General features: G+C 47.0%; 1 protein-coding gene across 1 annotated transcript in view; it reads right to left on the bottom strand.

Annotated features, from left to right (window-relative positions):
- The window catches only part of TTLL11 (tubulin tyrosine ligase like 11), a gene marked incomplete at its 5' end in the record, with an annotated part of 187,369 nt that overhangs the window by 114,191 nt on the left and 61,137 nt on the right, over positions 1–12,041 (bottom strand). The window contains 1 exon segment of the mRNA XM_081103361.1: positions 466–1,041. Coding sequence (XP_080959487.1) covers positions 466–1,041 — 576 coding nt within the window.

The raw sequence follows: 12,041 nt of genomic DNA, 5'->3' as shown, positions 1-12,041 counted from the left end.
TTCGCAGCCAAATGACCTGAAAGAATGCTCTACCCTCATCCTCATTTCCTTCCTACCACACTCTGGCTCAATCCCCTAAATTCTGACCCCTGTCTCATCACACCACTGTCTCACTAGCAGCTCAGACAGTGCCCGGCCCCCTACTCAGCTGGCGGTAAAAATTGCAGAAAGAAAGAATGCATAAATGAATGGCAGGCACTGTGGTTTGCATGTTGTCTCATTTAATTCTTATAAGATCCTTAATCCTTTAAGGGAGGTACTATTTGTCTCATTTTATAGATGAGAAAAGGGACGTAACTTACCACAAATCACACAGCTAGCAAATAGAAAACAGAAGTTGGACCCCGGTTTAACACTAAAGACCACCCTAGCAACCATCCCTCCCCACCTCAGGTCACATACCCCCACCTCATCCCCCACGAGGCCAAGGCTGGGAACTCCCAGCTGGGAACTAGGGTTGGTTACCTGAAAGCATGTGGGCCCCGGCCTCCCTGCAGGGATGTCCGACTGGTAGAAAACTTTGAGCTCTGGAGTCAGGGCAATGACGGTCTTAATCACCAAGGAGATGATATCAGACCAGACCTTCTTGATGTCAACGCCTTTGGAAGACAATCTACAAAGAATGCTAGAAAAAGTCCTTTTGCTGCCTGTGCTAGTGCTGTCCGAGTGGACAAAGTTACCGCTATGGATGTTCAGGGAGTAGTTGGTTAAGTGCATAAAGATGTGGTGCAGGTTTTTGGGAGTGGGCTCCTGGTATGGCTCTGTACAAAATCTGGAGAGTCCATCTTTGGCTATGTAAATCTCTAAGGGGTCTAAGGACTTCAGTAAGACATACAGGCGAATGTCAAACTTGAGCTTGTCGATAAGGAGAGGTTTGCAGATGTATTCCTGGACCACCGCCGGCCTGCGCTGCAGGGTCCCTGCCAGGCGGATGTCACTGGGGTCTTTAATGAGGTAGATTCCGTCACCCTGACAACCACCATCAGGTTTCACAATAAAAGTGGGCTTCCAGGAGGGGTCACCGTCTTTCACCATTTGAACCTGGGGGGAGAAAAGAAAGGTTAGCGTGATGTTCTTCTCCTCTCTGGACCCCCAAGACAGAGCAGGATGTTGGCAAATGTTTAGTAAATGAGTGACAAAGTGAGTCCTGCCTATGTGACACTCACTGAGCACCTGCCAGGGAGATAACACTGTGCTAGGTGCCAACACAGTAACCCAAGGCTGCCCCCCAATCTTGTCCTCCAGGAGGGAGATCGAGAGCACAGAGGATTTGCTGTCATAAGACCTGGGTTCGAATCCCAGATCTTTGCGGGTTATTAGCTATAACCCTGAGCAAGTCATGTAATTGATGATGATTATTGTTTAAGAGTGCCTACTATGTGCCAGGCACTATATTAGGCACTTTACATACGTTATCTAAGAAAGTATGATGGCTCTCCTCTTATGATACAGAAAACAGGAGATGGTACATCAGTTGTTAAGAGTCTGGGCATCGCATCAGGCTGCCTGGTCTAGAATCCTGGCCCTGCTACTTACTGTGTGACCTTGGGCAAGTTACTTAAGTTATCTGTGCCTTCCTCATCTGTAAAAGAGGAGAAAGAGTGTTCGGAGGATGAATGAGATAATAAATGCAAAGGGTTAAGCCCACAGGCCCTGACACATCCAAGGCAGCCATCAAGCCTAGCTGAGGCTGTTTTTCAAAGATGGAGTAACTTGCCGGCTAACAGAGGGGCAGAACTGGGATTGAAATCCAGATCAAAGACTCTAATATGCTCGTACCTCCCTCTGTACTGCCATGTCTCAAGTTCCTCGTCTTAAAAATGGGAATATAAAACAAACCCTCATGGATCACTGTAAAGAAGAAATAAACTAAAATGTGCAAAGGGCCAAGCACAATACTAAACACAGAGCCAGTGTACAGAAATGCTAGTTTCATCATTTATATCTCTTGTTAGGCTCACCTAGTAGACGTAGCCAATCCTTCAGTCTATTGAGACTTTTATGAAACTAGATTCTGCCATCCATAATATTTGCTGTCCTACCAGCTCCAGGTCAGCAAGACATTCACATAATTATCCAGGCCACTTGACCAGTCCAGACAGTCAGTCTGGATCCAGGTCTGCATAATTCATATGCAGCCAATTCCCCCGGACCCTTGTCATATCCTTCATGCAGCTATGGGGAATGTATGGGCTGAACGCCACGAGAGGAGGTTTTCACAGGGGGCGGGGTGGAGGGGCTGGAGGAAATTGAAGGGTGGGCTTTAAAGCCACTCTCTCTGCCACATCTGGTGAGAAAGAGCCCAAGAACAGGCGTTCCTTCCATTCTGAAGTGTGTAACTCAGAGTGCAGCAGCATGCCCCAGTGCTGGGCTCGCCTTGGCGTCCACCTTTGCTGTGTAAGCCCAACCCAGGACACGTGCACTCTGGGTTTTACTTCTCTCTCTGACCAGCCTATATTTCTAAGTGAAGCTTCTGCCAATTCCTTGGGCACTATCAGTTACTCCAGGCTTGTAAGAGATCTTTAACAATGGAGAAACACTTAAAGCCTTAATAATGGCCCACATCAATTTTTTCCCCTTGTCAGCAGGATTCGAGAATGGAACCTCACCAGAGATCAATGCAAGCCTCCCTGGGCCCTCCACCAAGCCTTTCTTGCAACTGTGACCTTGACGTTGATGTGTAGTTATTTAATATTCATCCAAAGCATTCATACGTTTGGCCCTTTACAGTAAATAGAAGTGTGCTGGAGAAATGGCAGTTATGGATCAGGAAGTGAAAAATGTCAGGCTTGCACCGATGGGTAATTCCTCCCTCTGGAAAGCTTCTGCAATGCTGAAGATGCTAACAGTTTAATATATTATCAGGAGCAATATTTTCTCCTTTGAATCCAGGATATGCCTTAAATAAATTAAACTACATGGTCAATAGTCTCTGCCATTCATTGCATTACTGGATATTTCTTTTGCTCTTTGCCAGAGTAGTACCATACAAATCAGGATTATTAATACTAACAGAATCGCTGAATTTTTAGAACTGGAATGATCCTTAGAGATCAGCACAGCCCGGTCCTCTATAATTTAAATGCCGAAGCTGAGGCTCTGAGAGGTGACATGACTTGCTTGGGTCTCACAACTGGCTAGGCAGTGATGGCGAACCTAGGACATGAGTGTCAGAGGTGACACGCGAACTCATTTTTTTGGTTGATTTTTCTTTGTTAAATGGCATTTAAATATATAAAATAAATATCAAAAATATAATTTTGTTTTACTATGGTTGCAAATATAAAAAAATTTCTATATGTGACACGGCACCAGAGTTAAGTCAGGGTTTTTCAAAATGCTGGCACACAGCTCAAAAGGTTCGCCATCACTGGGCTAGGGGGATGGTTAGGTTGAAAGCTGAGGTCTTCTCACCCCACTGCACATTCCCTGTGCCATTTTTCTCTCTGATAAGATAAAATCAAAGGTTCTTTTCCCCCCTGAATACTATAGGAAAGATTCTCTTAATGTAGCAGACACGATTGTTCTCTGTCCTCACATTAAAGAGGGTAGCCCTGAGCATTGCCTCCTTGGAACTGGAAGCACAGATCCAGAGCTTGCCAGGACCTCTGTCTGGGTTCCTGGCACAGTCAATGGGAAAGCCAGATAGGTGTGCTGAATGTGGTTCCCCCAGCCCTCAGACCTTTCAGCAACTTCTATTTTAAAAAAGGAGAGAGATTTTCCAAAATTTCAAATCCATTCTCCTCTGAGGTTTTACTCAAGAGTGACCCTTCCCCCCCAGCTATTTAAAGTTATTAATGTTAAGAACTAATGCATTGGTTCTTAGCAAGAAGTCATGGACCAGAATCTAAATATAATCTATATAACTAGGCCCCAACCCCCCAAATTCTGATGTAATAGATGTGGGAAAAGACCTGGGCAGGCGTATTTTGGAAAAAGCATGGTGGGTGATTCTGATGTATACTCAGTTTGAGAGTCACTGGACTAATGTGACTTAACTAAAAAGATAATCTGGTATTAACATACTAAATGAAGTTTTCTGCATCGATGTCAGCCTGAACATGGGAAGACCTGCACTTAGGCTAAAGCTGATGGTATCTCCATTTTTACCCAAACCTGCTGTTGGCTGTGAAATCCATTATCTTGTAACTGTATGCACTGATGGCTAAAAGAGATACCACGAGGATGTGGTGGCCTGATTGCTTGGCAGTCATCGGGCCTGTTAAAAAATTTATGTGTCTTTTACCGCCCCCTAGTGGATATTTAAGAAATATGACTGGGACAACCCCCCCATTCCCCCCATTCAAAATTCCGACTCTTCTTAGCATTAAGACACTATTAAGATGCTAAAATTGTCTCAAAGCACCACCACTAAAAAGCTGTGGTACCGTTACGGTAAGATTATACTTTGGGATGGACTCATCTCTAAAATGCCAGGGATAGCCAAGGTCACATTCATTTTCATACTCTGTCTTAATTATTTTCAGGGGTCTTCCCTACTACACAGATTGACCTACCTATTTAAATTCTCTCAGCCTATATAAACTTTTAAAATTTGGGTAACGTGAGTATGAAATTCTGGAAATACATGCCATAAAAAATCAGTAATTTGTATATTCCTCATTGAGCTTTTTTTTGTGTTTTCTAAACTTTCCATTAGAAAAAAAAAATAGCAATATCAGGCAGCAGTGAGTGCCTCTAAATATAAAGATTTTCATAAGGAATAGCTTTTGGTGAACAGATAGTTGCACCTCCCTGTTCATAGCAGCATTGCTCGCAATGGCCAAAGGTGGAAACAACCCAAATGTCCATCAGCAGAAGAAGGATAAAAAAAAAAATGTGGTGTGTGCACACAATGGAATATTATTCAGTCATAAAAAGGAAGGAAATTCTGACACCTGCTACAACATGGATGAACCTTGAGGACACTATGTTAAGTGAAGTAGTAAGCCAGACATAAGAGGACAAATACTGTATGCTTCCACTTATGAGGTACCCAGTGTAGTCAAATTCATAAAGACAGAAAGTAGAATGATGGTCGCCAGTGACTGGGGGAGGGAGTTAGTGTTTGATGGGTAGAGTTTCAGTTCAGGAAGATGAAAAAAGTTCTGGAGATGGGTGTGGTGATGGTTGGACAACAATGTGAATGTACTTAATGTCACTGGACACTTAAAAATGATTAAGATGGTAGTTTTATGTTATGCATATTTTCCCACAATTTTTAAAAAGTTGAAAGATGTTTAAAAATAGAAAATAAATAGCTTTTGGTGTAATAGAAAGACTACTGAAGCGAAGGACAGAAAATCTAGCTCCTACGCCCACTTTAGTCAGGTGACCTTGAGAGAGTGACCTTTGAAAGAGTCACCTGACCTCCTGGCCTCTGTTGTACTCGCCTATAAAATAAAGAGGTCACACTAAGGTGCCTGGCTTCTGCCCGCACACAAGTTCTAACAACGATTTATCTTGACATCACCACAGTTGAAAGCTGTGTTAGAACACGTATGTGACATTAGTCAGTGGAGAGTTCATACTGAGTTGCTGTGAGCAGCACCTCGGGATAATCTACCAGCGCGGATCTGGATGGGAGATTTACGATGCACTTGAGGAAGTTGGCTGGGCATCTGGGGGAAGCAAGCTAAAATATTTTGAGAGAGAAATTCAGCAACAGGAATACGAAGCCATAAAGCACTATTAGCAGTGAGGGGCAGGTAGGAGGATGATTTCTTAAGAAACTGTATCTGCAATACCCGGGAAGTCAAAGCCAGTTAGAGTAGTCCTCTATCACTCAGATGGATGTATATCCCATCTTAGCAACCCAGGCCCTTCATGGCACAGGCACAGGCAGAGCTTAAGTAAAAACAAGCCTCTGGGGAGACAAACATGTCACAAAGCACATGCTGGACATGGTGCAGGGACCAGCCCTTTCCCCTTCCAGCTTCAGCAGACCGAGCCTCACACTCAGGGCAAATCCCTGTTCCCAGCATCAGGCAATTCCTGAGTCAGTTGAAAATCAGGCTACCCAGGGCCAGACTGTGAGATAGCAGTTGAGGCGAAGAGGAAGAACTGAGCAGGAAGATGCTGCCACGTGGGTTTTATGAAGGCAGGAGAGAGTGGCATATGTCTGGGGAACTGCAAAGAGCCCCGATGGCTGGAGAGCAGAGAGTGGGTGGAGTGGGGAGAGCACTGGAAATCTGACTGCTGAGACCTGCCGGGCAGATCACTGCAACAACAATCACAGCAGCCCATACCCACCGGGCACGCACTCAGGGTCAGGTGCTGTTGGAAGCACTTCACGGGCACTATCTCATTCAATCCTCAACAATCCTATTTACAGATGAGGAAGTGGGGACCCAAGGACATGAAAAAATCTGCCAGAGGCACACAGCCAGCAGGACTGGGTCAATATCTGAGCACAGGCATCAGGCTCAGCAACCACGTGTAGAATGAATGAGGGTATGTGAGGAAGGGGAATGGAAGATCAAACCTGGGTATGAGAGGGGGCCTGGCAGGGAACGGCCCTGAATATCATTTAGGAAAGTTTGGACAATGTCCTGAAGTGATGAGGAGTCAGTGAAGGTTGTGAGGAGGAAGCAACATAATTAGCCATGTACTTAGAAATATCATTCTGGCTGCTGCGTAGAAAATCTGGGGGGTGGGTATGTGGTCAGGGACAGAGGGGAAATGCCTGAGCCGAGGCTCACAGTGGGGTTAGGGAAAGGAGTCTGGTTTGAGGAATATTTTGGAGGTAAGATCGACAGGACTGGGTGACTAGGTGAGGGAGACAGGAGCATGTGGGACTACTTCCGAATGTCTAGATGGATATTGCTATATTCACAGGGCATATAAGAGGAGTGACAGGGGTTTAGGGAATGCTTGGAAGAGGATGAGCCAGATAGAGGGACCTAGAGGGCACCCAGCTGGGGAGGTTCTATAATTGTATGGAAATATGGGCCTGGAGCTTGGGGGAGAAATCCGGGTCCTCCAGTCCTCGGATGATGGGTAAACCTTCTACAATGGGCCAGGCTACTTGAGGAAAGTATGGGCAGGGAGAAGAGGACACCTGGGAACAAGAGGTGGGGCGGGCAGAAAAGATCACAAAATACCTTGTATTTGTACTTGAACTGTAGGCAATGGGTAGATTTGCAACAGGTGGGTAACATGGCACCCATATCATTCTGGCAGGATGGTTTGGAAAGAATAAGGAGATTTGGGGCCTATCAAAGTCCCGAAGAGCTGGGCAGTGGCTGGGATGGGATATGGCACAGGGAGGCTCAGAGGCACCTGGTGACTGGATGGAGGTGGAAGGTAAGGGAGAGGGATTCAGTAGTGCTAGGGGAGGGTACCATCTACAGATTTAGGGAATACAGGAAAAAGAGCAGTTCTGGACAGGTGAGGGGTGGGGGGTGGGGGGTAGGGGAAGAGTTCACCTCATTGACTGAATATCAATTGAGCGCCTATAGCAATGGAGCCAATTTAGGACTTCATAACCTCATTCCTCAAGCACCTTACTGGTCATCAAAACCTGACTGTGTTGCCCAGCATCTCTCATACAGATGATTAATTTTGATATAGCAACTCTCCCAGTGTTAGCAGAAATAAGAACTGCTGTCTGGCAGCAGTAAGGCTCAGATTTTAAACTCAGACGTGGAATATCTGGCACCTGATGGTTAGAGTAGGGCAGCCACAGGCCCCGGGCAAACTGTCCTCCCACTGTGTGGACAAATATTCTCAGCACTCCCCGGCTTTCAGGAATTCCAGTTAAAAAAACAAACCTAAGTTGCAAAACAAAGCCTTTGCTCTTTTAATCACTGAGGCATACCCTGGATTTACTTGAACAGTTTAAAGAAACTAACGAGAATTGTTCCCAAGGACCACTCACGTGCAACTCCTTGGCATGGCTGAGGGGGTCCTCCTTCCTGGAAGCTAGCTCTCTCTCCACAGCCTATTTCCTGCCTTCCCGCCCCGCCCTCTTCCATGCCTCTGTGCTGCACATGTGCTTCCCCTCGGCCTCCACTGGCCTCCTTCCCACTTCTTTGCCTACAGAACTCCTGCTCATCATCCAGGGCCCAGCCCACAGGTTCCCTCTGAGAATCCTTTCCTGGCTCACAACCCTCCAGGCAGAACAGCCACTCTCGTCCTCTGTGCTCCCACGGTGGTGGCATCTAATCTTTCTCAGCACACCGCTCTCACACTGTCCTGTAACTACATGTGTGACTTTGAATTTAGAGCTTTATTATATTATAGCTACATATTTAAGTACATTATGAAAGCTAAGAATATGGGTGCTGAAGCTAGACTCCCTCCAGTGCTAGAGAGCCCAGCCCTATTGCCACTTAGTAGCTACATAAGCCTCAACTATTTCCTTACCTCTCCGGCCTCAGTTTGTCAACCTGGAAAACAGGAGTCATAGTAGTGCCTCTGCCATAGGGTTGGTGTGAAGATTACAAAAGGTAAAGAATGTGAAGTGCCGGGGCTAACAAATGGTGAGCTATTATTGCTATTGATTGTCTCTCCCATTTGAGGATGTGCTCGCTGAGGATGAAGACCAAGTCTTATTTTACTCACGATTCCCAGTATATAGCAGAGTGAGTGCGTAATAAATGTCCAAAATGAAGTGATAAGAAAGCTAGATTGCCATAGCATTTAGGAACCCAGGAACATTAGTTAATATATATCTAGTTGACAGATTGCCAGATAAACTAACTTCTTCTATAGAAACAAAAGTATTTTAATGATAAGAAAGCAGAAAGGGAAAACTACCACCCGTGGAACACATCTCCTGCGTTATGTGCTGTGCGGCCACCATCCAGGGAATCCTCCAACAGCCCTGCAAGGAGGGTGGATCCCAGGGCCAAGGTCACACAGCCAACGGGCAGTAAAGTTATAATGAAACCAAGTTGATCAGAGTCAAAAGTCTGTCATCTTTCCGTAACAACTATGTTCTTTTTTTTTTTTTAAATATATTTTATTGATTTTTTACAGAGAGGAAGGGAGAGAGATAGAGAGTTAGAAACATCGATGAGAGAGAAACATCGATCAGCTGCCTCCTGCACATCTCCCACCGGGGATGTGCCCGCAACCCAGGTACATGCCCTTGACCGGAATCGAACCCGGGACCTTTCAGTCCGCAGGCCGACGCTCTATCCACTGAGCCAAACCGGTTTCGGCACAACTATGTTCTTTGGGAAAGCTCAAAGCAGTTGAGATGTAGGAACTTCTGTTATTACAGTAGGAGGGAAATCACTGTGGGAACACAGTTATAGCCAAGCCAACCTGCTCATCTTGCCTGAGTTGGGGCCAGCAGGGTAAGAAGAGGGACTCCACACAGCCACAGAGCTAGCTGCCTATATCTTCACACCAGCCAGGAAGGAATTATCTCACACACACACACACACACACACACACACACACACACACACACTTTATAAACAAAGGAATGGAAGACTTGCCCAAGGCCACACAAGTAGTGGCAGAGCCAGAACGAAAGCATGAAATTTCCAGATTTCCAACCCCAGGTTCTTTCCACCATAAGTGTTGGGCGCGCTGACGTGGTCTTTCAGACAAGACCGTAGGAATAAGCACTCTCTCCTCGTTCTCAATAACAACATCGCGTTTGGTATTACAATAAATTTCAGTGCTTTCCAGAGCTGTCGCCTTATTTAATGATCAATTCTCCATTCTAGGGAGAATGAGGACCTTGAGGTCCAGAGAATAAAGTAAGAAGCCTGCAGTCCCCCGGCCAGAAGTCCTGGGGCCAAGGTGCCCTTCCCTTTGAAGGTGCTCTCAAATTTACCTGGGAGGTGACAGAGCATCGTGAGGCAGCTTGGGGAAGCTGGCCTTTCTGATCATGACAACCAAATAGCAAAGAGGAGCCACTCTGCGCACTTTCCAAATCCAGGTGTTTTCAAGGCAATGTAATGGATCCCACTTTCAGTCAATAGCAACTTTATGTGGCCATAATCCACCCATCATTAGTGAACAAAGAGCCACTCTAGAACACAATAAATCCTGCTTAACAGGAAGGGACCAGTTGTGAGACTGTCCATGTTCCTTTCAGGTCGCCCCATAACGCCTGAACCCTTATTGTTGGAGACTCATGAGGGGAGTGAGAACCCAAGGACAGTTGGTTCACTGGCCAGGCCAGTCATCCCTGCCTGGCCTGTCCCGCCCTCCTCTCCCCTGAGTTTCCCTAGCACAGGGGCTCAGACCAGGCCTGACGGGCCTGAGGCTGCTTCCTAAGGGCCTTGGGGCATCCCTGAGCATGGGGGCCCCTAGGCTGCTGCTCCCCTTCACCTCCACCGGGGCCACATATCTGAGTGTCCATGGGGAGCAGCGAGTGCAGGGCACGGGCTTTGGAGACAGACCTGGGTTCAAATTTCAGATCAGCTGCCTCATAGCGGCGGGCCCTGGCTGAGCTACCTGACCTGTGTTCAGTATCCTCCCCGTCACAGGAAGAACAGTGCCCAGTTCCCATGTTGCTGTAAGGATAAAATAATACCTCGCATTTGGACTTAGCACAGCACTATAGTTGGTATTAGTTCATTCTACTGTATCACTCTGCCTTGGTTTCCTGATCATCCTCCAGATTCCCTACTGAGGCTCATCTCAGACCAGCTTGGTTCCCTGGTGGCTGGGCCTGTCTCAGCTGTTTCCTGGTCCCCTTGGATGGCAGCCTCACCTTTCCTCTACTCCTTTGGGCCACCCAGCAGAGTCCAGCCCACAGCCTGGTTTGCCGCCCTGGCCTCACAGACCTCACTCCCTTCCTTTCTTCCCCACAGACTCCTACTGAGGTCCCAGAAGGCATCGCGGCTGATTCCATCTGAACACAACACTCGATTGCTGAGTAAGCTCCCCTTCCAGCTAAAATCGTTTTCCCGATACTGAGGCTTTCCTGCTAATGAACTGGCGAAATAATCTTTAGCTCACCTCCAAATGTATATGACTCCATTACAATCAAAAGCCCTAGCTTTCCTCCTTCCCAGCACCAGAGTCCCTCATTTGCCTCTTACATTCTTGCCATACTTTACACAGTGCCCTTTAACAACTATGAGACTATCCGTGTCCTACTTTGCAACACTCCCAAATGCCCTTCCACCCTCTGAGGAATGGTGCCAGCCCTGTCACCATGTACACAGGAGATCTAATCTACAAGATAAGTAACAGCGTTTTCGTTTTGGGATTTTGTAAGTAGAGGTTTTCCTCTACTGCATGGAAACCCACAAGCCAAGACACCAATCTACTCCAGAACCAGGCTGGGCAGCCAAGTGCCTGCCGGGGACCAGACAATCATTAGCCTGATCGTTGACACCAGGAGAGTAAGGACAGGGTCTCCACAAGAGCTGGATTCCAGCCGCTGGTTTAAATGTCAGGGAGAAGCGGGAAGGTGTTGACATGGAAGGAATTACTTCGACATGCCTTTGATCACCGATGCTCTGTGGTGTTCTAAATGAGCGCGCTGGTTGGAAGCCAAGCGGGGCAGAGTTTTACAAAGAAACTCCTCCTGTGCCATGGAAGGCCAGCTCTGTACGCCACTTTTCCTTAAATAAACACTGCGTTCCCTCCCCCTTCACGTCAATGGGAGCAGGTGACCACGGAACGAGAACTTGGGCTCAGCTCTCCATGGGCTCACAGGGAATGTCAGCCCAGCAGTCCCTTCCTACCTCTGGCCATCACTTAACTTCAGAGTCACCTGTGAGAAAACTTCCCTGTTTCCTTAATAAATCTGAGAGGGAGCGGAGGACCTCTCTCCATGTGGAAACAGGCTCCGCTGTCTCTTCCCCCAAAGCCACTTCCCTTGGGGGATATCTCACTAGTCACTGTCCCACAACAACGAACTTGGACAGGAGGGGAGTTTGACCCCCTTTAGTGCTCGGACCAAGCAAGGGCTCCAACGCTTTCCTTAGCTCCTCCCGACCCAGGTGCAAAGCTTTGAAGGCTTTACCGATGACCCGAGGGGAGCAGCAGGGAGATGAACAGCGGAGAGACTGCAACTGCAGAGTTCTGTTTAGAGACCCTCACCTCAGTGCCAGGGCTCTTCGGTG

This window comes from Myotis nattereri (assembly GCF_964212035.1).
Source record: "Myotis nattereri genome assembly, chromosome: 12".
Lineage (NCBI taxonomy): Eukaryota > Metazoa > Chordata > Mammalia > Chiroptera > Vespertilionidae > Myotis > Myotis nattereri.
The sequence above is the reverse complement of the archived record's forward strand: the minus strand, read 5'-3'. Positions and strand labels throughout refer to the sequence as shown.